Raw genomic sequence first — 26,340 nt, forward strand, 5'->3', positions numbered from 1 at the left:
ACGAAGAGAGCTTTCCGTCAAAAGTTTAAATCCTAAATCTTGTTGAATTCCCAGAAATGGCACATGATCAAAACGACAACGGAATCAGTCTTGTTTTTTGTGTGTGTTTATTTTTTCCTTGGGAATTTTAAACTTTGTCAAGGGAGAAAAATAAATAGAGTTGGTATTGATGCAAAAGGAGAGCGATATTAGTGATAAGTATATTGGTCTGTTTTACCAACAGTGTTAAACCAAAAAAAAAAGATCGTGTGTTTTTTTAATTATTATTTTGTATTTTTTTCGATTTATTGCTCATTCAGAACGCAGTCGACGTTCAAAACAATCGCGTGGAAAGATCTATTCTATCTATATTAGTTGCTTATCACAAAAATCCGCTGGTAGGCAAATTGTGACGTCACAAGTGTGTCAATGACTACTTCTCCAAATCCCGGAAAAAAGGTCGGGATAAGCGCCAACAAAACAGAGCCGTGTTTTCTTATTTACACTATTTATTCAACGACAGCGTGGTAAACCGATAGAAGACTCATTTGTCACGCAATATATCTAACCAGTTGTAACGCTGTACATGTCCGCATGGCCAAAAAAATAAACATGCAGAGTGGAAATGTATCATAAAGAAAAAATTATTTTTATAGTTTTCCTTGATTCTGCTTAATTGCAAATCGCTGAGCCGGCATTTGTGCTGAACTTCTTTTTTTAATAACTATGGTTTTAGAACGAAATTGTAATTTTTTCTACTAAACTGGGTGGATATTCTTCTAATTATATTTACAATTATATATTTTTTTCTATATTTAATGGAAAATCACCTTTGCTCACACTTTAGATAGTTTATAGTCATTCAAGAAACAATCTTAATGCTCGAACCATTGCCGTTATGTTTATTTCTTCAAATACATTTATTTTGTTGCCAGCCCTAGCAAGAAACTAATTAGCTTACATTTCAACCATGACTGACAGCAACGAGTGTGCTAATAATCACGTGATATATTCCCGACACAGCAATAACTTGTGCGATCCAAACTCAAAAGTACAGCTAGCAAATAATAGACTTTACATGAAATTAATGTAAACTTCGTGAAATATTGCTGATATAATTGATCTTATGGTGATTTAACCTAGGTAAAACACTTCCCAGTCGTCAGGTGTGAAGTTTTTAGTCCCAGCCAGGATTGTTGAACTGCTTTGTACTCCACTTGGAACAGAGTAGGACTGGCCAAAGTTTGCTAATGAATTAGTGTTGCTGTTCGCATTGTCAGCAATTTTAATGTCATGTCCTTGGCCTCCACCAAATATTGGACCACTATCTGACCAGCCGTAAATTGCATATTGTGGTTGTGTTACCATACTCTTGAATGGCGCCAGACCTTCTTTGTTGCGAAGCGAAAATATGAACGCATTGGAAGTGGAAAGATAGCTCAAACTGTTTTCTGAAATCAGGGGAAAAAAGAATTACTAAACACGCATGTCATAAACAAAATTTATGTTATAATATTTCTAGCAAAATGTGCAACAAAAAACTTGATAGAGCCTCTTTTTTTGCATTGCTGACCCTACTTGTGCCACATTTTTAACACATTTCATTCACTCGAAAGAAACTGACTTACGGTAATTCCCCAGTATTGCATTGCGCCTCCGTATTGCGCATAATTCCATGCGTGATTAGCGTGCGCATTAAAAAAATGGCGGCTTTTCCTTTACGGCTGAATCTCGCCAGGGAGGTAAGTTGTCATTTTCTCGAAAACGAGTATGGCGACCTATCATTTTTTTTCTGTTGTTATGAGTTGAGTAGAACCTTTTTTCTGTAGAATAAATATGGACCAATTCTCAGTGTAGCATAAGAAATAATCGTCGGAAACGTGAATTTAGCAGGCACTCGCCACTATAATCATGGTGATTTTATAAGGATTTATGGAGTATAAACAAGATACTGTTGCTCCTAAACGAGCATGCGCACCCTCCTCTATTTTTATTTCAAAATTAAAGTTCTTATAACACAAACAGTCGATAGGCAAAGTTTCAAGAAAATCTTAGTGTAGGTTCTATTTCAGTGGAATAATCTTGAAGAGAGTAGACACGCTCCAACTGAACGATACCCTTTCTATAGTTCTGTCCATAATATTTTTTTGTTAAATACAGTCAACTCTCTCTAAGACGGACACCGTCGGGACGGGCCCCAGCTGTCCGTCTTAGAGAGGTGTCCGCCTTATAGAGAGGTAACATGACACCTGTAATTCTGAGATAATAAAGCTGAACGGCTATGCACAATGAATACACATCTGTTTTGAGTCTGTTTAAAGTTGCTTGTTGAAGCAAAACCTACAAACTAGGACAGAAATAATAATAGAAAATCAACTCGTTTGTTCATTGCAGTCGATAGCTAGTTTACTGCTTGAAAAGTGAGCAGTACACACATGTTACAAACTGTAACATGCCTATATGTATTCCCTTGTTCAAGCAAACGTTCATGGCTTCTAGTCAAAAAACTTATTAACTGCACACTTTGAAAACTGGGGCAAGACTAAAATAATAAAAAAGACCGTTTTCGCTTATTGAAGCAAAAGTTAAGTGCTTCTACAAACTGTAATACTGTAAGTAGAAAACGATCTCTGGTGCCCATACACTGAAGCAGAAAAGTAATTCGTTAAAGCGGATTGTTTTTGGTGAGTAAGTTTGGTATCCGTAAGGCGCTGACTACCTTTGCTTTATGTCCACACGATGTTTTAAAGTATTATTCCATAAAAAAGAACTGACTTCTTAAGTGTCCGTAAACGGTTTCAAAGTGTCCGTTGTCCGTCTTAGAGAGGTGTCCGTCTTATAGGGAGTTCAGATAGTGTAAAATGACTGAAAAACGGCAGGGACCATCACCAGGTGTCCGTCTTATGGAGGTGTCCGTTTTACTGAGGCGTCCGTTAACAGAGAGTTGACTGTACAAAGTATAAATTTTGATTTGAGTAATAATAGCGAGTTGTTCGACATACGTGAACGTTTCGAAAAATCTTGCGAAAAATTTTTATATTGTTTTTTACATGACCGGACTTTTGATTCATTTTTTATTAATCCAACACCTCTTAATTCCTATTTATTTTTAATTTAATTTAATTGTTTATGTCTTTCTTCACATTTATACAATGTATACAGAATTTCCTTTTTTGCCTGCTGCGCGAGAAGCTTTGCCTCTTTTACGATACGGCCAGTATTTAATGAGATTCAGAAATGAAATATTCTATTTACCCCAAGGTATATCAGTGTATCCTCCAAATACGTACTGTCCCTTTTTGATGATGGTAACCGTGTCACGTTTCCCATCACACCTGCTGTGGAAGGTACTGGAAGCCCAGCCGTGAGTGGAGGCGCGGTAGCACAGCACCCACCGAGGGTTACTTCCAACAGCAGGCGTCAGGAACTGGTAAAGGCGACTTTGATAAAATTCGTTGTTAGCTAGGATAGCTGAGTTCATCCAGTAATCTGAAATAAATAGAAGACAAAAGCTATGACATATCGAAGTTTAGAACAGTATAGGATACCTAAAACAACATATTTTTCGTTTGTGTATGTGTGTGTTTGTGCGAGTACTGATTTTTTCTAATTCTACGGTAATTTAAGAGTCCTTTTGGCTTATAACAGTTTTGTCGGATAAAGGACGCTCCTATCAAAGGTAACTGAACCTCAACTTAAACTTCAAATTTAATGTATTTTTTTTTCTCTTATTTTTTTAATACAGTTTACAAAACGGTGCTCCCCCGCTACTAGTTACAACTATTCGAGGCGGAGCAAGAGTTGCTGAAACAGTTTAAATATAAGTAAGCCAAAATGGGGGTTAAATAATTGCAAATTTGCTAGGGTGTCAGACAAAACAGTCTATAAAGCACTGCTAATTTAAATAGGCTAATTTCTCTCAATGATTTTCATTATACCTTCATTGGGGTAACTCGTGATAGAAGTATCAATTTTAGCTAACTATGTAATAAAAATATTATCGCTTCGCGATTCGTGCGATATCGGTTTTTCAAGTGAAATTTAACGTGGAATTCACGAGTCAGATCATAAATTTTCTTGAATCGCATAACCTTTACTCAGATGGAAAGAAAACCCAATTTCATTTGTGGGTGAATGTTGCAACATTTTACGCACGCTCAGGAAGCCATTTCAAATGGAGGAGACAGCGAATCGGAATCAAACTAAAATCGATCACAAATCTTTATTTGAACCACGTTGTTAACATTGAACATTCGTTTTCAACGGTTCAAACAAGGTTTACACCAATTAAAAGAAGGAATAGTGATATTTCGCGAAACAGTCTTGTTTTTTAAACGTCTATTCCAAGCTTCTGTTTCATCGGCACGCGACAAAATCATAAACTCTTTTTTAATTATATCTTTTTGCTGAAACAAGTAGACAGCACGCATCCGAAGGAAAAAGCAATAAATATTCAACAACGTCAACCGAGTAAAGGTTTGAAGAAGATCGAGGCGTAGACATCAAATGCATGTGAACCATCTGGGGTGATTGTATAAACACCACTGTTTTGTTTTCCAGATCTGTACAGTTCAGCACAGTTCTTAAAGCCAGCTGTATAACATAAAACGAACTCATTTACCATCGTAAAGGCAAAACCAAACCTTATCATTAGCAATAAGATGACTTGAAAATTAATATAAAAATGCACGTAAACGAAAGTTGAAAATAAGTCAGATATCACATTGCAAAATACCCGAGTAAAAATGAAGATCGTCGAATTAACGGTTTAGTCGATGATCTTCGTTTTTACTCGCAGCGAAGCTTTAACCCTATCCAGACCGGGGGGGGGAAGCGCCCGCGCTGACTTTGGACGCTTATAACTTTTTCAAGATTCGACCAAACGCTGCCAAGCTTTGCGAGTTCACCTAAAATTTATCTGGCAATAATTTGGTAAGATAGGTTACTATGTCAGGAACTTGACGTTACCATGACAACGGCATTTTTACAGGCATGTTTTCCAAAATTTGTATTTTATTAAAAAAATAAGGTTAATGCAATTACTTTCACCATTTTACGATTTTTACGAACAGTTTTATTGATTTTGAGTACTTTGAATCAATGTTGGTCGGTTTTCTGACGTTTCGGAAAAATTTTGAAATCCAGGATGGCGGAAATAGAACAAGCCCTAAATAAAAGGCCCAAGACATTCAATTGAACATTTCTTGGTGTGGAGACGATGAATAATGTAAAATGTAGTAGAAGAGGACACATATTCACATTAAATGTACTGGTTTCTGTGACACCAACGAACACAGGATTTTAATTTAGCGCTTCCATAAAACAAATTCCAGTGAGGAGGGAGTGGGTAAGTTTTATTATCTCCTAACTGAATCTTACGATCTTTTCTTTTCTGAGTAACTTTTATTATTACTTTTTTGTTGTTTATCACGGTCTACACATAAAAACAATATAATACGTATACCGTGCGTCCTATCTCACTAAGGGTACGTTTTGGGGCAGAATCCAAGATTGGATTCTTAATCTCAGATCACACAGATACCTCGCCACCAAAGTAAAGAGGTATCCGAAAAAGGTTTCTTCGGCATGAAAACCCCGTAAACGTTGTTCGCGCAGAATAAGCAATTATTGCATGAGGTTGAGCATGAAACTGTGAATTATCAAAACCGAGGTCTGTGTTATCTGCCTCAGCCGAATAACACAGAATCGAGGTTTTGATAATTCACGATATCATGCGAAAACCGAATTCAAAAGTTGTTTTATTATATGTTTTCAAACAATTTGCCATCACTTTTTCTAAAACTACGTCAGAACATTGGACAAAGCGATTTTATCTTGTGGTTCCTCCAGGATTTTCTCCCTCAAATAATCATTCAGATTTTTTACACTTGTTTGTGTTTTTCTCTTGGTGTTTTTAGAATTTTTATTCTCTATCAAAACGTTTAATTCCTCTTCGGAAACGGAGGCGAATCGCTCAGCCATATTTTTAAAATGTTTGAAAGCACTACACGGACGAGGGGCTTGGAAACTAGGCGGACTTTGAACTCGACATGATATCCCAAAATCTGCTGCAGATATTGGGTTATCATGTCAAGTTCACATGCTACTGTATATTCCGCCACCCCCCCCCCCCCCCCCCCCGCTCTCGACTAATCACATGTTTCAAAGTAATTCTAATGTATAATAATAGAAGTTATCACAACAGGTTGTAACAGCTTACCAGCTGGTTCGGGGTTGATCTTTTCCTGCATCTCACTGAGCGTTTTATTAAGTTCTTGTATTTTTGAGCAGGCTGAAATATAATATTGAAATGATATGAAACGACGTCAGAGGATTTATAAATAGTACTAGCAATTGTTTCAATTAGGAAAGGTGGCGGCAGTTCTTAACCCAAACAATATTTTAACAAATTTGACATAGAAATGGTCTAACAATATATCAAAATATGCCCTGATTCCATTTCTTGTTTCTCTTTAATGAATATAGTAATTGTAGAAAAACAGATTAGAATAGCAATGCTCTTGTTCACGGTTATTCTAGTTTCTATCGTTGCTAAATTTATGAATATAAATTAATAGAGTTTCACTGCAATTTGTGCATAAAGAATGATGCAAAACTCGCATTCTGAATTTTTCGAAAAGTATAAGTTTTTAGAATATGTTCTTCAGGCAAAGTATCAGGATTTTCGTCTTTTTGAGCTTCTTGCGAAATTTTAGACTTGTAACACAAATGATACTAGGCGTATGCTTCCTTGCTTCATTTTCAATGGCGTGTGAAAATTCTGCTGAACTATATTTAACAACTATTCTATTAGCCCGGGTTGGATACGAGGTGGTAAATAGCCAACTTGGCGCGAAGCGCCGAGTTGGCTATAACCACTCGTATCCAACAAGGGCGAACAGAATAATTGTTTTATTAAATTCTTCTTTAAGTTTAAATCAACTGGACATTTCAGTTTGATGTAAACGAAGTGGTAGTATGAGGAGGCGGGAAAATTTGTGGCGTGGTGTTCACTTCTTGAGTCGAATGAAACACACGAGGAAAGCGAGCGAGAGAGTTTTCTTCCCAAGATTCTGGCCTCTAAAGTCGTCTATACATCCTGAAAATTGTAACACCAGTAAAGATTTACGGGATGATCCGAAGCAAAAGCTTTTCTGGAAACTACACGTCTTGTGCAAGTAGAACGAAGTAAGGGTTTACATTGTACAGTTTGTAATTTACGGCTCAACGGCTGTCATCAAGACTCATCTGAGCTCAAAGTGGAACAGGTTTATTGAAGTATAAAAGACAAGACCAAGATTAAAAGGTAAAAAAAACTTTACAGAAGGGCTGAGCCTAATTTTATGACGTACAATGAGTGAAACTGTGTCAGTTCAGTCATCTGAGCTCAAAGTGGAACAGGTTTATTGAAGTATAAAAGACAAGACCAAGATTAAAAGGTAAAAAACTTTACAGAAGGGCTGAGCCTAATTTTATGACGTACAATGAGTGAAACTGTGTCAGTTCAGTCATCTGAGCTCAAAGTGGAACAGGTTTATTGAAGTATAAAAGACAAGACCAAGATTAAAAGGTAAAAAACTTTACAGAAGTGCTGAGCCTAATGTTGTGACGTACAATTAGTGAAACTGTGTCAGTTCAGTTTGCCGTTCTTTCGTAAATTATTTGCTGCTTTTCTACTTTATTCAGTCGCTCTTGTTGTACGTTTACAAGTATTATTAATTAAACTTTTCGCATCAATCCTTTTGTTTTGCGTAGTTAATTTTACTATGGCATTTCTGCGGTTTTTGTAGGCACCGCTGATTATTTCTTGTTCATAAAGCTCGCCAAATTTGCTGTTTTCAACCATTTTTCTGATGGAACTGTCGCTTCCCGCAGAAAAATTTTACGCTGAGCGGCACTTGCCGCACTCATTTCCCACATAAGTTCAAACATAGGTATACGAACTGATAACCGGGATTAAGTGAACCAATCAGAAGCTAGAAATGCAATATCCGAGGTTGAGAATTTAATAAAAGCATATAACAATCAACTATAGATTTATCGAAAGTTGTTGCAAACACCATTTAAAAAATAGAATTAAACGCGTCTCGATCTAAATGCAAGTGAAGCACAACACTGTATCACAACATGGAAAACAATGCACACCCAATACAAAAGACGTGTCAATCTGTACAGACGAACAAAGGCAGTCGGATAATTTTAGATTTTAGCTGTCGAAGGTGGGACTTTCACGGTCGCCCTTACGTACCTTTATGAGTATGTACATGTATGACTTTTCGTATATTTACCTTTGCATTCTTTCAGTGCTTTTATTGTTTCTTCCTGCTTTTTTATCGTTTCTTCCTGTTCTTTCATCCTTTCGTCCTGTTCTTCCATCCTTTCGTCCTGTTCTTTCATCCTTTCGTCCTGTTCTTTCATCCTTTCGTCCTGTTCTTTCATCCTTTCGTCCTGTTCTTTCATCCTTTCTGTCAGTTCTTTCATGCTATCTTCCAATTTTTTTGTTCTTTGTCTAAGCCTTTCTTCTTGCTTAAGCATGACGGGATTTACTTCTTCCATTAAAACCATAGGCGACAACAGACAAGTCAAAACAACAATCATTAGAAGAGTGGCCATTTCTGTAGATAAACAATGTGTTTTTAGTGATATCGGTAAAAATTCGGTTTAAATGCTTTGGAACGGTCAAGAAACATCGTATAAGCAAAATACATCCGGCTGTATATTGTATTTTCTTTCGATATAAATTTATCTTTAAAGTTTCATACAAATCCTTATAATTTTGACTTTACCATTTTGACCGAAAAGTGATAACGTGAGCCTGGGGGCCCTGTGGTGCTTGTTCGAATTTTTAACACATTATGCAAATGAGTTTGCTAAGCGAACTTCCAATTTCGCTATTCGAAGTCGATAATAAAAGACATTCCATACAATTGACAAATAACTCTTAAAAAAGATTTAAACGGCTTAAATTGGCGAATTATTCAGTGTCGATCTTTGCACGCTTCAGGGGAAAATGTGGCAAACAATATTCATACAATGTATTACGCTGTCTGCTAAGCTTAGCGCTGCACGCTGTTTGCTTTGTAAGAGTTCACAATAAAAGAATATATGTGCAAAAAATCTAGAGGCGTTTAAGGTGTAAAAAAACCTTAAAGAGCCATTAAGTTGTACTGAAGAGCGTAGTAATGTACCTTTTAAATTGGCTTTTACTGGCCTTTGTAAATTTAATTGTTCTTGCTCTTACTTGCTCTTGCTCGTTACTATTAAGTACATATAGGAGATCGAACATTCCGTGGTAGAACTTAATTATTTAGTGCATATAGGAAATTTTTGTTGTTGTTTGATCTGCATACGTGTGAAAAGGACTAAACATTCATAACAGTAAATCACTGAAATTCGGCCAAAAGGTAGATAGCTTTTCTTTACCAAAACTTTATACCACCTTCTAAACTATAATTCAGGCTCTCAACAAAAGATACACAAGCTATTAGCAACTCGGTTGTTTGATATTTCATAATACTTTTGTTAGACTTGGTTGTAAAGAGTGCGTCGATTAAAAATAATAAGTTTCGTCCACTTCCTCATGTTTGGCATTGGTTTATAATTTGAACGTTTCTACATCAGACAGCAGTTATATAAAAGACGTAACTTAAGGCGCTTAAATTTTACTTTTCACTTTCGTCTTTGATTAACCTTTCCTGCGAAAACCTGCGTTACTAGCTGGTTCTCAGTAGAGAATATGATACGATCTTAGACGTTCTCTCCTAATCAGACAAACAAAAATGACAGTACAGTAAACGCAATCACTGAGCAGAGATTACTAGCGCCAGAATATTGCCTATAGCCTGCAAATGCCTAGTAGCGTTGCTACAGGGAAGGGAGAGTTTTCTTGAAGAAAAAAATTCTTACAAGATACATTTTAGCTCACGATGCTTAAGTTAAAAAGAAAAAATGACGGTATGAAATATTTCAGTGAGAAAGTATAATTCCAAAAATTGAAAGTTTGCAGCAAAGAGTAAAACGCACACGTTTCAGACAGTTGACAGTTGACAAATGAGCTCTTAAGATACGTGCGGTCACTGAGCAGAGCTTGCTAGTGCCAGAACAAAAGGGCCTAGAAACAGCGCATGCCTAGTGGCGTTTCTCTATTACGAGCAGAGCTTGTTGCGCCAGAATATTACATAGAAACAGCTCATGCCTAGTGACGTTTCTCTATTACGAGCAGAGCTTGTTGAGCCAGAATATTACATAGAAACAGCTCATGCCTAGTGACGTTTCTCTAAAGAAGGGAGAGTTTCCTGTATTGATATTTGCTTAGCATAAAAATAGCGGAGCTTAAAAATATAAATTATGCTTTATCAGCTAAGCGATAACGAAACCTAAATCTATTCAGGAAGAGTTTATGGACTAACGATCATTTCTACATTTTAACTTGACGTTCATTTCTTTTTAATGAAATAAGTCTAAGGCTTTGCAGTGGGGGAACAGTAGTAGATAATGTTGTTTTTAAACCTAGCTCATGCCTTCCTCCATACTAATGAGTGCCTTCCTCCATACTAATGAGTGTCTTCCACCATACTAATGAGTGCCTTCCTCCATACTAATGAGTGTCTTTCGCTTACAATAAAAGGAAATAAAACAAGAGCATGATCGCGCTTCAGTGATTTTAAAAGTAAACACTGCGTTTTTTTGGGCCGCGAAAATTACTAAACACACAAATTATAAATCAAGCAAAACTTTATTTATTTTGGTCGTTCGACACAACGCATTACAAGGAGGAAACTGACGACGCAAACTGTGTTTTCCGTGCTTTCGGTCAAAAGGAATCTCGTGCTCGCATATAGGACAAATTTTACAGTTATCTTCCCAAAAACACTTAGGACATTTCATGACCGCAGTATCATATACATTCGGACCTTCGCAGTGTTGACGAGAATAAGGAGCTTTTGCGTGAATTAACGCTGGACTTTCAGAATCGCTATTCTCGGTTTCTTTATCGCTGTCGCTGTCGCTCTCTTGAGATTCCTCAGCTCCACTACCCTCCTCAGAAGCTGTTTCGTCCTCTTCATTGCTGTCAGTCGAGTTACCATCATCTTTCTCTTTATCGCGATAGGCTTGTTCTTTTTGTAATATATCGCTTAGAACTTTCTTATTATGTGGTGGAGTTAAACAATAGTATTGTGGTGGTGGCGGTGGCGGTGGAGTTAAACAATAGAATTGTGGTGGTGGTGGTGGTGGTGGTGGTGGTGGAGTTAAACAATAGTATTGTGGTGGTGGTGGATTTAAACAATAGAATTGTGGTGGTGGTGGTGGTGGTGGAGTTAAACAATAGTATTGTGGTGGCGGTGGAGTTAAACAATAGAATTGTGGTGGTGGTGGCGGTGGAGTTAAACAATAGAATTGTGGTGGTGGTGGCGGTGGTTTTAAACAATAGAATTGTGGTGGTGGTGGCGGCGGAGTTAAACAATAGAATTGTGGTGGTGGTGGTGGCGGTGGAGTTAAACAATAGAATTGTGGTGGTGGTGGTGGCGGAGGAGTTAAACAATAGAATTGTGGTGGTGGTGGCGGTGGAGTTAAACAATAGAATTGTGGTTGTGGTGGCGGCGGAGTTAAACAATAGAATTGTGGTGGTGGTGGTGGCGGAGGAGTTAAACAATAGAATTGTGGTGGTGGTGGCGGTGGAGTTAAACAATAGAATTGTGGTGGTGGTGGCGGTGGAGTTAAACAATAGAATTGTGGTGGTGGTGGCGGTGGTTTTAAACAATAGAATTGTGGTGGTGGTGGCGGCGGAGTTAAACAATAGAATTGTGGTGGTAGTGGTGGCGGTGGAGTTAAACAATAGAATTGTGGTGGTGGTGGTGGCGGAGGAGTTAAACAATAGAATTGTGGTGGTGGTAGCGGTGGAGTTAAACAATAGAATTGTGGTTGTGGTGGCGGCGGAGTTAAACAATAGAATTGTGGTTGTGGTGGTGGCGGAGGAGTTAAACAATAGAATTGTGGTGGTGGTGGATGTGGAGTTAAACAATAGAATTGTGGTGGTGGTGGCGGTGGAGTTAAACAATAGAATTGTGGTGGTGGTGGCGGTGGAGTTAAACAATAGAATTGTGGTGGTGGTGGTGGCGGAGGAGTTAAACAATAGAATTGTGGTTTTGGTGGCGGCGGAGTTAAACAATAGAATTGTGGTTGTGGTGGAGATGGAGTTAAACTATAGAATTGTGGTGGTGGTGGCGGTGGAGTTAAACAATAGTATTGTGGTGGTGGTGGTGGCGGTGGAGTTAAACAATAGAATTGTGGTGGTGGTGGTGGCGGTGGAGTTAAACAATAGAATTGTGGTGGTGGTGGTGGCGGTGGAGTTAAACAATAGAATTGTGGTGGTGGTGGTGGCGGCGGAGTTAAACAATAGAATTGTGGTTGTGGTGGAGGCGGAGTTAAACAATAGAATTGTGGTGGTGGTGGCGGTGGAGTTAAACAATAGAATTGTGGTGGTGGTGGTGGCGGAAGAGTTAAACAATAGAATTGTGGTGGTGGTGGCGGTGGTTTTAAACAATAGAATTGTGGTTGTGGTGGCGGCGGAGTTAAACAATAGAATTGTGGTGGTGGTGGAGGCGGAGGAGTTAAACAATAGAATTGTGTTGGTGGTGGTGGCGGTGGAGTTAAACAATAGAATTGTGGTGGTGGTGGCGGCGGAGTTAAACAATAGAATTGTGGTTGTGGTGGTGGCGGAGGAGTTAAACAATAGAATTGTGGTGGTGGCGGTGGAGTTAAACAATAGAATTGTGGTGGTGGTGGCGGTGGAGTTAAACAATAGTATTGTGGTGGTGGTTGTGGCGGCGGAGTTAAACAATAGAATTGTGGTTGTGGTGGTGGCGGAGGAGTTAAACAATAGAATTGTGGTGGTGGCGGTGGAGTTAAACAATAGAATTGTGGTGGTGGTGGCGGTGAAGTTAAACAATAGTATTGTGGTGGTGGTGGTGGCGGCGGAGTTAAACAATAGAATTGTGGTTGTGGTGGTGGCGGAGGAGTTAAACAATAGAATTGTGGTGGTGGCGGAGGAGTTAAACAATAGAATTGTGGTGGTGGTGGCGGTGAAGTTAAACAATAGTATTGTGGTGGTGGCGGTGGCGGAGAAGTTAAACAATAGAATTGTGGTTGTGGTGGCGGCGGAGTTAAACAATAGAATTGTGGTGGTGGTGGTGGCGGAGGAGTTAAACAATAGAATTGTGGTGTTGGTGGCGGTGGAGTTAAACAATAGAATTGTGGTGGTGGTGGCGGCGGAGTTAAACAATAGAATTGTGGTTGTGGTGGTGGCGGAGGAGTTAAACAATAGAATTGTGGTGGTGGCGGTGGAGTTAAACAATAGAATTGTGGTGGTGGTGGCGGTGGAGTTAAACAATAGTATTGTGGTGGTGGTGGTGGCGGCGGAGTTAAACAATAGAATTGTGGTTGTGGTGGTGGCGGAGGAGTTAAACAATAGAATTGTGGTGGTGGCGGTGGAGTTAAACAATAGAATTGTGGTGGTGGTGGCGGTGAAGTTAAACAATAGTATTGTGGTGGTGGTGGTGGCGGCGGAGTTAAACAATAGAATTGTGGTTGTGGTGGTGGCGGAGGAGTTAAACAATAGAATTGTGGTGGTGGCGGAGGAGTTAAACAATAGAATTGTGGTGGTGGTGGCGGTGGAGTTAAACAATAGTATTGTGGTGGTGGCGGTGGCGGAGGAGTTAAACAATAGAATTGTGGTTGTGGTGGCGGCGGAGTTAAACAATAGAATTGTGGTGGTGGTGGTGGCGGAGGAGTTAAACAATAGAATTGTGGTGGTGGTGGCGGTGGAGTTAAACAATAGAATTGTGGTTGTGGTGGCGGCGGAGTTAAACAATAGAATTGTGGTGGTGGTGGTGGCGGTGGAGTTAAACAATAGAATTGTGGTTGTGGGGTGGCGGCGGAGTTAAACAATAGAATTGTGGTGGTGGCGGTGGCGGAGGAGTTAAACAATAGAATTGTGGTTGTGGTGGCGGCGGAGTTAAACAATAGAATTGTGTGGTTGTGGTGGCGGAGGAGTTAAACAATAGAATTGTGTTGGTGGTGGTGGCGGCGGAGTTAAACAATAGAATTGTGGTGGTGGTGGTGGTGGTGGTGGAGATAAACAACAGAATTGTGTTAATGGTGGTGGCGGAGGAGTTAAACAATAGAATTGTGGTGGTTGTTGTGGTGGCGGAGGAGTTAAACAATAGAATTGTGGTTGTGGTGGTGGCGGAGGAGTTAAACAATAGAATTGTGGTGGTGGTTGTGGTGGCGGAGGAGTTAAACAATAGAATTGTGTTGGTGGTGGTGGCGGAGGAGATAAACAATAGAATTGTGGTGGTGGTTGTGGTGGCGGAGGAGTTAAACAATAGAATTGTGTTGGTGGTGGTGGCGGAGGAGTTAAACAATAGAATTGTGTTGGTGGTTGTGGTGGCGGAGGAGTTAAACAATAGAATTGTGTTGGTGGTTGTGGTGGCGGAGGAGTCAAACAATAGAATTGTGGTGGTGGTGGTGGCGGAGGAGTTAAACAATAGAATTGTGTTGGTGGTTGTGGTGGCGGAGGAGTTAAACAATAGAATTGTGTTGGTGGTTGTGGTGGCGGAGGAGTCAAACAATAGAATTGTGGTGGTGGTGGTGGCGGAGGAGTTAAACAATAGAATTGTGTTGGTGGTTGTGGTGGCGGAGGAGTTAAACAATAGAATTGTGGTGGTGGTTGTGGTGGCGGAGGAGTTAAACAATAGAATTGTGGTGGTGGTGGTGGTGGTGGCGGAGGAGTTAAACAATAGAATTGTGTTGGTGGTTGTGGTGGCGGAGGAGTTAAACAATAGAATTGTGGTTGTGGTGGCGGAGGAGTTAAACAATAGAATTGTGTTGGTGGTGGTGGCGGCGGAGTTAAACAATAGAATTGTGGTTGTGGTGGCGGAGGAGTTAAACAATAGAATTGTGTTGGTGGTGGTGGCGGTGGAGTTAAACAATAGAATTGTGGTGGTGGTGGTGGCGGTGGAGATAAACAATAGAATTGTGGTTGTGGTGGGGGCGGAGTTAAACAATAGAATTGTGGTGGTGGTGGTGGCGGAGGAGTTAAACAATAGAATTGTGGTGGTGGTGGCGGTGGAGTTAAACAATAGAATTGTGGTTGTGGTGGCGGCGGAGTTAAACAATAGAATTGTGGTGGTGGTGGTGGCGGAGGAGTTAAACAATAGAATTGTGTTGGTGGTGGTGGCGGTGGAGTTAAACAATAGAATTGTGGTGGTGGTGGTGGCGGTGGAGTTGAACAATAGAATTGTGTTGGTGGTGGTGGCGGAGGAGTTAAACAACAGAATTGTGGTGGTGGTGGCGGTGGAGTTAAACAATAGAATTGTGGTGGTGGTGGTGGAGTTAAACAATAGAATTGTGTTGGTGGTGGTGGCGGTGGAGTTAAACAATAGAATTGTGTTGGTGGTGGTGGCGGAGGAGTTAAACAATAGAATTGTGGTGGTGGTGGCGGTGGAGTTAAACAATAGAATTGTGGTGGTGGTGGTGGAGTTAAACAATAGAATTGTGTTGGTGGTTGTGGCGGTGGAGTTAAACAATAGAATTGTGGTGGTGGCGGTGGAGTTAAACAATAGAATTGTGGTGGCGGTGGTGGCGGCGGAATTAAACAATAGAATTGTGGTGGTGGTGGTGGCGGCGGAATTAAACAATAGAATTGTGGTGGTGGTGGTGGTGGTGGAGTTAAACAATAGGATTGTGTTGGTGGTGGTGGCGGAGGAGTTAAACAATAGAATTGTGTTGGTGGTGGTGGCGGAGGAGTTAAACAATAGAATTGTGTTGGTGGTGGTGGCGGTGGAGTTAAACAATAGAATTGTGGTGGTGGTGGTGGCGGCGGAATTAAACAATAGAATTGTGGTGGTGGTGGTGGTGGTGGGGAGTTAAACAATAGAATTGTGGTGGTGGTGGTGGCGGAGGAGTTAAACAATAGAATTGTGTTGGTGGTGGTGGCGGTGGAGTTAAACAATAGAATTGTGGTGGTGGTGGTGGCGGCGGCGGAGTTAAACAATAGAATTGTTGTGGTTGTGGTGGTGGTGGAGTTAAACAATAGTATTGTGGTGGTGGCGGTGGCGGTGGAGTTAAACAATAGAATTGTGGTGGTGGTGGTGGTGGTGGTGGAGTTAAACAATAGTATTGTGGTGGTGGTGGTGGTGGCGGTGGAGTTAAACAATAGTATTGTGGTGGTGGTGGTGGTGGCGGTGGAGTTAAACAATAGTATTGTGGTGGTGGTGGTGGTGGCGGTGGAGTTAAACAATAGAATTGTGGTGGTGGTGGTGGTGGTGGTGGAGTTGAACAATAGTATTGTGGTGGTGGTGGTGGTGGCGGTGGAGTTAAACAATAGTATTGTGGTGGTGGTGGTGGTGGTGGTGGAGTTAAGGACGTTCGGGCTTATTGTTTATGCGCATCGCTACTGCGCACGTAATTCATGTCGCAATGCCATGCCACGTCATGCTGTGAGCGCGCGCGCTGAATGATGCCTAAGAACATATAGGGTGTGTTGCCTTTCCGCTAGCTTCGCTTGCAATTTGCTCTCTTAAACGGTCGGTGTCCCCTACTTTTTTCTTAACGGATCACTTTCGTTAATTAATATCTACGTTTTGCAAGAAAATGAAAAAAATCTATCGAGTGGAAGTTTTATTTTTTTGTCACACTGACGGTTTGAGCTTTACTTTTTGCCGTACGACAGTTCAAACCAGGGTTTAGTTTTACAAAAAAAAGGGAAAACTAGGAATTATTTACGCAACAGAAGCACTTCACAAAATGTGACTAAGATCGTTAGCCTCCGTTTACTCATCTTCGATATTTTGAACTATAAACCTTGTAAACCATGCTGAATTACGTGCGCCAATTTTTCAAAATCATGGTAGTTTTTCACACGCTTTTTCTCTGAAACGAACTCGGTGACCCCAACTTTTTGTTGCATTTCTGACATAAGTACTCATTATCAGACCACAGCAAAAAAAGTTAAAGAAATCTACCGAGTGGAAAATTTTGCGCGAACGTCTTTAAACAATAAAATTGTGGTGGTGGTGGCGGTGGTGGTTGTGGAGTTAAACAATAGAACTGTGGCGGTGGTGCTGTTGGTGGAGTTAAGCAATAGATTGTGGTGGTGGTGGTGGAGGAGTTAAACAATAGAATTGTGGTGGTGGAGGAGTCCAACAATAGAATAGCGGTTTATATAATTGTGAAACATTACACATTTTGTCAGTTCGTGTAAACCTTTCGTTCAGTTGACATGAGTTGGCCCTGTCCTATTTGTCAAAAGAATTTTTCTAGGAAAGATAGCATAAAAAGACACATGAGCAGTAAACATAGCACTTCCGGTTTCCCTCCGTTTCAAGCTTTGTCCATTTCTCCAGAAAAGTGTCAGCGGTTTCACTTGGGGCATGCGTTTACCTGTATGGTTGCAGGAATGACAGATCTGGGTCAAATCTTTGTTGCAACAGGCTCACAAGACAACCCCCCCACCTCCAGAGAGAATTGTTTGGTGTTATTCTCAACGGTAACCTGCCTATCGCGAGTTATTATTGACGATACCAGGAATTGAATTTGTCAAGGGTATACCCTCAACTCTTGAACAAGATTCCTTCTTTGATGTTAATATACGAAACTTGATCGTCATTGATGACCAGATGATTGAAGCTGGGAGTGATAATCGATCGTGAACCTGTTTACTAATGGCTCGCGTCATCGAAACTTGAGTGTCATTTACATTGTGCAAAACCTGTTCCATCAAGGCAAAGGCAATCGAAGCATCAGCTTAAACAGTCATTACTTGGTCCTTTTCAACAATCCCCGCGACAAACTACAGATTTTGACTCTAGCAAAACAAATGTATCCTGGAGAAACTGTTTGGTTTATAAAACAGTACGAAGAAGCGGTGTGGAGACCGTTTGGTTATCTGTTTATTGACCTTAAGCCAACCACTCAAGACAGTTGCAGATTGCGAACAAATGTATTACCCGATGAAGAACAATTCGATAACGGGGAAGAAGAAGGCAGCGTTTCTAAAGAACTCCTGCAATATCTCAAGCAGCAAAACCTGATGGCTGCCCCAGTAGTTCCGGATACGCAACGTTTGCAGAATAATATGGATGGCCTTCTATCCCGCAATGACCTTGGAGAAGACGAAAAAGCTAGGAAGTATATGCAGCTACAAAACAGGTTTCTGACGTACAATCGATTTTAATAAAGTTTTGCTTGATTTATAATTTGTGTGTTTAGTAAGTTTCGCGGCCCAAAACACGCAGTGTTTACTTTTAAAATCACTGAAGCGTGATCATGCTATTGTTTTATTCCCTTTTATTGTTAACGGAAGACAGTTTATTATCATATGAAAAGAAGCGACTAGACACTTCTTTAGTATGGAGGAACGAACTCATTAGTATGGAGGAACGAACTCATTAGCATGGAGGAAGGCACTCATTAGCATGGAGGAAGGCACTCATTAGTATGGAGGAAGGCATGAGCTAGGCTTAAAAACAACATTACTGGGAACCAAGCATAATTGTTTTGTCTCTTCTTACCTACAGAAAATTCACACTTCAGTTCACGAAGCCTTATATTAAACGTCAGTCACAAAGAAGAAATTAATTTGACGGTTTGAAAAAAAAACATATAGTGAAAAAATATCTTATTAAAAATTCGCTGCAACAGGGAATAACAATTCTCTAAGATGACATTTGACAAACGAGCAAGAAAAACGCGATCAAAGAGCAGAGCTTGCTAGAGCAGAATTATTGCCTAGAAACATGAATAAGTAGCCTGTCCTTCAGAGCCTTTTTTCCTCAAGTCCAGATCAGCCCATTTTAAATTCCAACCGAATAAGGAAGTATAAAAAATGTAAAAACAAAAAACGACGCTTGTTTTATATCTCCCTTTCCGTAGCGACTTCCAACGTTTGCTGCTTGTGCGAATATAACACACACCCACTATGCAAATAATTTTGTTAAGCAAACAAATTAACACCGATTGTTTTGCAATAGAACCGTTATTGTTAAATTTCAAAGTTCGAAGTCGTGATAAAGAGCTTCCACACAAGTGACACATCAAAACGATTAAAATTGCTAAATTTGGCGAATTATTCAGTATCAATATTTGCATGCTACGGGGTGAAGATAATATGCATAAAATGAGTTACGTTGTCAGCTAAGCGTGGTTCGGTTCCAAGAAACCTTTGGATTTATTTGGGTCAAGCTCTTTTCTATTTATGAGCTTAGAAAACAATTATGTGTTTTTAAAATCTGAAGACCTTTTAGCCGTACAACACTCGAAGACCCATTCAGTTTGAACTTAAGAACGCAGTTTGAGGCCTTTGTAAATTTAATAATATTTTCATGTGTTCAGTATTCTAGTACATCAGTTTTACTTCACGAATTTTAGTGCGTACAGGAGCGACATTCTATCATAAAAGTTGATGTCTGTTTTAGATACTGCGACCACTGAGCAGAGCTTGCTGGCGCCGGAAGATAGCGTAGAAGCAGCGCATGCCTAATGGCGTTTTTCTAAATAATGGAGAGTTTTCTTTATTGATATTTGCTTAACATAAAAAATGATGGAGCTAAAAGATATAAATTATTTTTATCAGTTTTACATAAAGGAAATCTAAACCTATTCAGGAGGAGTTTCTGGGTCATTTCAACATTTTAACTTGACGTTCATTCTTTTGAAAAAAAATACGACGAGAGCTTCGCAGTGAGTGGACAAGCATATTTGTTTGTTCTTACCGACGAAATTGACATTTCAGTTCAGGAGACTTTATATGAAACGTAAGTCAAAAAAAGATAAAATGTTACGATATAAAAAAAATGCAGTGATAAAAAATTGCTGCAACAAGGAATAATAGCAAGGTGTTGAAAGGTAACATTTAAACAAACGAGCTATAAAAATAAACGTGGTCACCGAGCATTGCTTGCTAGTGAAGAATATTGCCTAGAACCATGCATAAGTAGCCTGCCTTGGCCATCCTTTATTCCTGAACTCCAGACCAGGGCCAGAAAGGGCCAGAATATTAAATAGAAAAAGACCATGCCTTCTGGCGTTTCTCTAAAGAAGGGAGAGTTTTCAGTATTGATATTTGCTTAACATAAAAATAGCGGAGCTTAAAAATATAAATTATGCTTTATCAGCTAAGCGATAAAGAAACCTAAACCTATTTAGGAAGAGTTTATGGACTAACGATCATTTCCACATCTTAACTTGACGTTCTTTGTTGTTTTAATGGAATAAGACGAAGGCTTCGCAGTGGGAGGACCAAGCATAAATTATTTGTTTGTTCTTACCTGCAGAAAACTTAATTTACACTTCAGTTCACGATTCCTTATGTTAACGTCAGTCGTCAGTCAGTCAGTTTGCTGCTTGTGCGAATATAACAAACATCCACTATTCAAATGATTTTGTTAAGCAAACAAATTAACACCGATTGTTTTGCAATAGAGTCGTTATAATTGTTAAATTTCAAAATGCGAAGTCGAACGACGGGTATCAATCTTTGCATGCTACGGAGTGAAGATAATATGTATAAAATGAGTCACTTTGTCAGCTATGCGTGGTCCGGTTCCAACAAAACCATTGGATTTATTTGGGTGAAGCTGTTTTCTATTTATGAGTTTAGAAAACAATTTTGTGTTTTTAAAATCTGAAGACGTTTAAGCCGTTCAAAACTTGAAGACCCATTCAGTTTGAACTTGAGAACGCAGTTTGAGGCCTTTGTAAATTTAATAATATTTTCATTTGTTCAGTATTCTAGTTCATCAGTTTTACCTAAGCATGCTTGTTCTACTTCATGAATTTTAGTGCAAACAGGAGCGACATTCTATGATAAAAGTCTATTTCTGTTCTAAGATACGTGCGGCCACTGAGCAGAGCTTGCTGGCCCGAAAAGATTGCTTAGAAGCAGCGCATGCCTAGTTGCGTTTCTCTAAGTAATGGAAAGTTTTCTGTTTTGATATTTGCCTAACATAAAAATAGTGGAGCTTAAAGATATAAATTATTTCTTACCAGCTTTACGTAAAGGAAATCTAAACCTATTCAGGAGGAGTTTCTGGGTCATTTCAACATTTTAACTTGACGTTCATTCTTTTGAAAAAAAATACGACGAGAGCTTCGCAGTGAGTGGACAAGCATATTTGTTTGTTCTTACCGACGAAATTGACATTTCAGTTCAGGAGACCTTATATTAAACGTAAGTCACAAACAAATAAAATGTAACGATATAAAAAAAATACAGTGATAAAAAAATGCCGCAACAAGGAATAATAGCAAGGTGTTGAAAGATAACATTTAAACAAACAAGCTATAAAAACAAACGTGGTCACCGAGAGGGTCTGAATGGGGGGGGGGGGTCCACATGTCGGTAGTCAGGTAAAATTTTATTACTTTGACGGTTGTCAGTTATATTTTCCGCCCTTTGTCGCTAGTCGGTTACCCCCATTCAGACCCTCCACCGAGCATAGCTTGCTAGCGAAGAATATTGCCTAGAACCATGCATAAGTAGCCTGCCTTGGCCATCCTTTATTCCTGAAGTCCAGTCCAGGCTATGTTAAATTCCAACTGAATCCTACATGCTATTAGCGACTCGGTGTTTTGGTGTTTTATACTTTTGTAAGACTTGCAATTGGTTGTAAAAAGACGTCGATAAAGATCAATTAGATTCGTTCACTCCCTCATGTTTGGCATTGGCTTATACTTTGAGAGGTGCTACATCAGACGGCTGCCGTTATATCTTATAAACATGATAAAAGACGCACTTACCGTACTGCAGTTTTCGTTCTTCCTATTCCTCTTTAATGGACCTCTTCTGCGACAAGTTATGCCTGCGTTACTAGTTGGTTCTCTGTAGAGAATAGGATACGACCTTACACGTTCTATATTTTAAGGATCCTAATTAGAAAAATAGAAATGACATTTGACAGCTGACAGCACAATTTATCCATATACGGAAAACGCGATCACTGATCAAAGGTTGCTACCGCTAGAATATTACCTAGAAACTGCAAATGCCTAGCGGCATTGCTCCAGGGAAGAAAGAGTTTTTTTTGGAAAAAAACATATCTCTTTAAAGGTAAATTTTAGCTCACGATTCTTTAGATAAAACTTCAGTTACAAATTAAAGGAGTAAAGGCTGACAGTATGAGATATTTAAGTGAAAAAAGAGAATGCCAATAATTAAAGTTTCGCAGCAAAGAGTAAAAAAACAAGTTGCTTGACAGTTGACAAGTGAGCTTTAAAGATACGTGCAGCCACTGAGCAGAGCTTGCTAGCGCCAGATTATTGCCTAGAAACAGCGCATGCCCAGTGACGTTTCTCTGTTACTAAGCAGAGCTTGCTATCGCCAAAATATTGCCTAGAAACAGCGCATGCCCAGTGACGTTTCTCTGTTACTGAGCAGAGCTTGCTAGCGCTAGAACATTGCCTAGAAACAGCGCATGTCTAGTGACGTTTCTCTGTTAGTGAGCAGAGCTTGCTAGCGCCAGAATATTGCCTAGAAACAGCGCATGACTAGTGACGTTTCTCTGTTACTGAGCAGAGCTTGCTAGCGCGAGATTATTGCCTAGAAACAGCGCATGCCCACTGATGTTTCAGTTTCAACTTTTTGCTGAAAAACGACATTTGACAAACGAGCTAGAAAGCCGATAAACGTGATCTCTGAGCAGTGTTTGCTAGCGCAGGAATATTGTCTAGAAACATGCATAAGTAGTCTACATTTGGCAGCTTTTATTCCTCAGGTCTAGACCGGGGCATTTTAAATCCCAATTGAATCCTGCTAAACGAATTTGGGACGCTTTTTTATCTCTCTTTGCTGTGGCGTCTTCCGACGTTTGCTGGTTGTGTGAATATTACAAACGCATTATGCAAATGAGTTTCTTAAGCATTGTATTGATTGTTTTCTATAGGAATAGATAAATTTTAGTTCACGATGCTTAAGATTACAATTAAGTTACAAAGTAGGAAAATGAATAATGGTATGAAATTTTTCAGTGAGAAAGTAAAATGTCAGAAATTTAAAGTTCGCAGAACAGAGTAAAAAGCACAAGTTGCAGACAGTTGACAAATGAGCTCTTAAGATACGTACGGTCACTGAGCAGAGCTTGCTAGCGCAAGAACAAAAGGGCCAAGAAACAGCGCATGTCTAGCGGCGTTTCTCTATTACGAGCAGAGCTTGTTGTGCCAGAATATAACATACAAAAAGAACTTGCCTAGTGGCGTTTCTCTAAAGAAGGGAGAGTTTTCTGTATTGATAAATAGCGGAGCTTAAAAATATAAATTATGCTTTATCAGCTAAGCGATAACGAAACCTAAACTTAGTCAGGAAGAGTTTATGGACTAACAATCATTTCCAATAACTTGACGTTCTTCCTCTTTTAATGAAATAAGAAAAAGGCTTTGCAGTGGGGAAACCAAGCATAAATTATTTGTCTCTTCTTACCTACAGAAAATTCACACTTCAGTTCACGATACCTTGTGTTAAACGTCAGGCACAAAGAAAAAATAATTTGACGGTATGAAAAAAAAAAATATAGTGAAAAAATATTTAATTAAAAATTCGCTGCAACAAGGAATAACAATTCTCCAAGATGACATTTGACAAACGAGCAATAAAGATAAACGCAGCAAAGAGCAGAGCTTGCTAGAGCAGAATTATTGCCTGCCTTTGAGAGCCTTTATTCCTCAAGTCCAGATCAGGCCATTGTAAATTCCAACTGAATTAGGAAGTATAAAAAATGTAAAAACAAAAAACGACGCTTGTTTTATATCTCCCTTTCCGTAGCGACTTCCAACGTTTGCTGCTTGTGCGAATATAACACACACCCATTATGCAAATAATTTTGTTAAGCAAACAAATTAACACCGATTGTTTTGCAATAGAACCGTTATTGTTAATTTCAAAATTCGAAGTCGTGATAAAGGCCTTCCACACAAGTGACGCATCATGACGCATGCTACGGGGTGAAGATAATATGCATAAAATGAGTTACGTTGTCAGCTAAGCGTGGTCCAGTTTCAAGAAACCTTTGGATTTATTTGGGTCAAGCTGTTTTCTAGTTATGAGTTTAGAAAACAATTATGTGCTTTTAAAATCTGAAGACGTAAGTCACAAACAGATAAAATGTTACGATATAAAAAAATTACAGTGAAAAAAAAATTGCTACAACAAGGAATAATAGCAAGGTGTTGAAAGATACCATTTAAACAAACGAGCTATAAAAATAAACGTGGTCACCGAGCATAGCTTGCTAGTGAAGAATATTGCCTAGAAACATGCATAAGTAGCCTGCCTTGGCCATCCTTTATTCCTGAAGTCCAGTCCAAGCAATGTTAAATTCCAACTGAATCTTGCTAAACCGATTTTAGGAGGTATAAAAAATATAAAAAAAAACCCGACGTTTTCTTTAAAGCTGTCTTGCCTAAGCGACTTCCGACATTTGATGCTTTTGCAAATGTCACACACCCATTATGCAAATAATTTTGTTAAGCAGACACCGATTGTTTTTCAACGGAACCGTTATAATTGTTATATGTCAACATTCGAAGTCGAAAATAAAAGACATTTTACACAACTGACGAAACAAAACGAGTAAAGCGATTTAAATCGCTAAAATTGGCCAGTTATTTAGTATCGATCTTCGTATGCTACGAGGAGAAATGTGCCAAATAATATGCATGAAATGAGTTACGTTGTCAGCTAAGCATGGTCCGGTTCCAAGAAACCTTTGGATTTATTTGGGTCAAGATTTTTTCTATTTATGAGTTTAGCAAAAAATTATGTGTTTTCAAAATGTGAAGGTGTTTAAGTCGTACATAACTTGAAGATCCATTCAGTTTGAACTGTAGAACGCAGTGATGTTTTGAGGCCTTTGTAAATAAAATAATATTAGCATGTGTTCAGTTGCCCAGTACATTGCAACTCTTTACTTGATCTAATTTATACCACAGTCAGTGAATACAGAGGCGATAAAATTTTAATTGTGTTTAATCATCATACGTGCAAAACGCGACCAAACATCCACAATGGAAAGAAAAAACGGCAGAAATGTACGTAATATTTTTTTGCAATAACTTTATCCATCCTTTAAACAGAATTAAAGCATTTAACAGCAATTTCAGGTATCGAAATAGACATGCTATTAGCGACTCGGTTTTTTGGTGTTTTATACTTTTGTAAGACTTGCAATTGGTTGTAAAAAGACGTCGATAAAGATAAATTAGTTTCGTTCACTCCCTCATTGGCTTATACTTTGAGAGGTGCTAAATCAGGCAGCCGTTATGTCTTACAAACATGATAAAGGACGTAACTTACTTAGCGGCAGTTTCGTGCTCTCTTGTTACTTCGATGAACCTCTCCTGCGACAAGTTAGACCTACTTTACTAGTTGGTTCTCTGTAGAGAATAACAAACGATCTTAAACGTTCTACATTTTAGGGGTTCCAATTAGAAAAAAAATGACAGCTGACAGTTGACGGCTAGCGCCAGAATATTGCCTAGAAACAGCGCATGCCTAGTGGCGTTTCTCTAATTCGAGCAGAAGTTGCAAGCGCCAGAATATTACATAGAAACAGCGCATGCCTAATGGCGTTTCTCTGTTACCTAGCAGAACTTGCGAGCGCGATACAATATTGCCTAGAAACAGCGCATGACTAGTGGCGTTTCTCTATTTTGAGCAGAGCATGCTAGCGCCATAATATTACATAGAAACTGCGCATGCCTAGTGGCGTTTCTCTGTCACCAAGCAGAGCTTGCTAGCGCCTGAATATTATTGTATGCGTCACAATATATATTTTTAGAGATCTCAATAGCTTATGCTGCAAAAAGGTCAATTTTGAGCGTGGCCGGAACGAAAAATTGCGTAAGTTGACAAAGTCGCCGCTCAACAATTATTAGGCGCAGAAAGATATTATTATTTTTATTACCTAATACCTTTTTTCAAGTGTTGGAAACGCCGGTTAACTTTGAAATGTTTTGACTTACATGTTCGTGAAAATTTACATTTTAGCAACAATTAGATCTCTTTTTGTTAAACATGCAAAAAAGTAGCCTGTCTGCGCCGCCTTAATTCCTCAAATCCAAACCGTGCCATTTTAAATTCCAGCTGAATCCTGAAAAGATGATTTTAGGATGCATAGAAACAAGTTACCCGCGCTTTTTTTTAATTTTTATTGGACATAGCGAATTCCGACTTAACGGGTTCGTGCGAATATTACACACTCATTTCGCTAAAGTGTTTGTTAAGCAAACTCCGAAAATAAAAGACATCTCACACAATTGACAAATAACATTTGTAAAACGATTTAAATGGCTAAAATTAGAGATGCATTC

At 39.2% G+C, this 26,340-nt stretch overlaps 1 protein-coding gene across 1 annotated transcript; it reads right to left on the reverse strand.

Annotated features, from left to right (window-relative positions):
• Positions 1-869: 869 nt before the first annotated feature.
• On the reverse strand, positions 870-25,332 carry LOC144648751 (uncharacterized). Its single transcript, XM_078508219.1, has 5 exons — positions 25,325-25,332; positions 8,268-8,594; positions 6,200-6,271; positions 3,235-3,468; positions 870-1,430 (listed from the first exon to the last, which is right to left on the reverse strand). Exons 2-5 carry the CDS (start codon positions 8,590-8,592, stop codon positions 1,114-1,116), a joined length of 948 nt encoding a protein of 315 aa, XP_078364345.1. The 5' UTR covers positions 8,593-8,594; positions 25,325-25,332; the 3' UTR covers positions 870-1,113.
• Between the last annotated feature and the right edge of the window lie 1,008 nt (positions 25,333-26,340).

This window comes from Oculina patagonica, chromosome 1 (genome assembly GCF_052425735.1).
Source record: "Oculina patagonica isolate OP01 chromosome 1, crgOcupat, whole genome shotgun sequence".
Lineage (NCBI taxonomy): Eukaryota > Metazoa > Cnidaria > Anthozoa > Scleractinia > Oculinidae > Oculina > Oculina patagonica.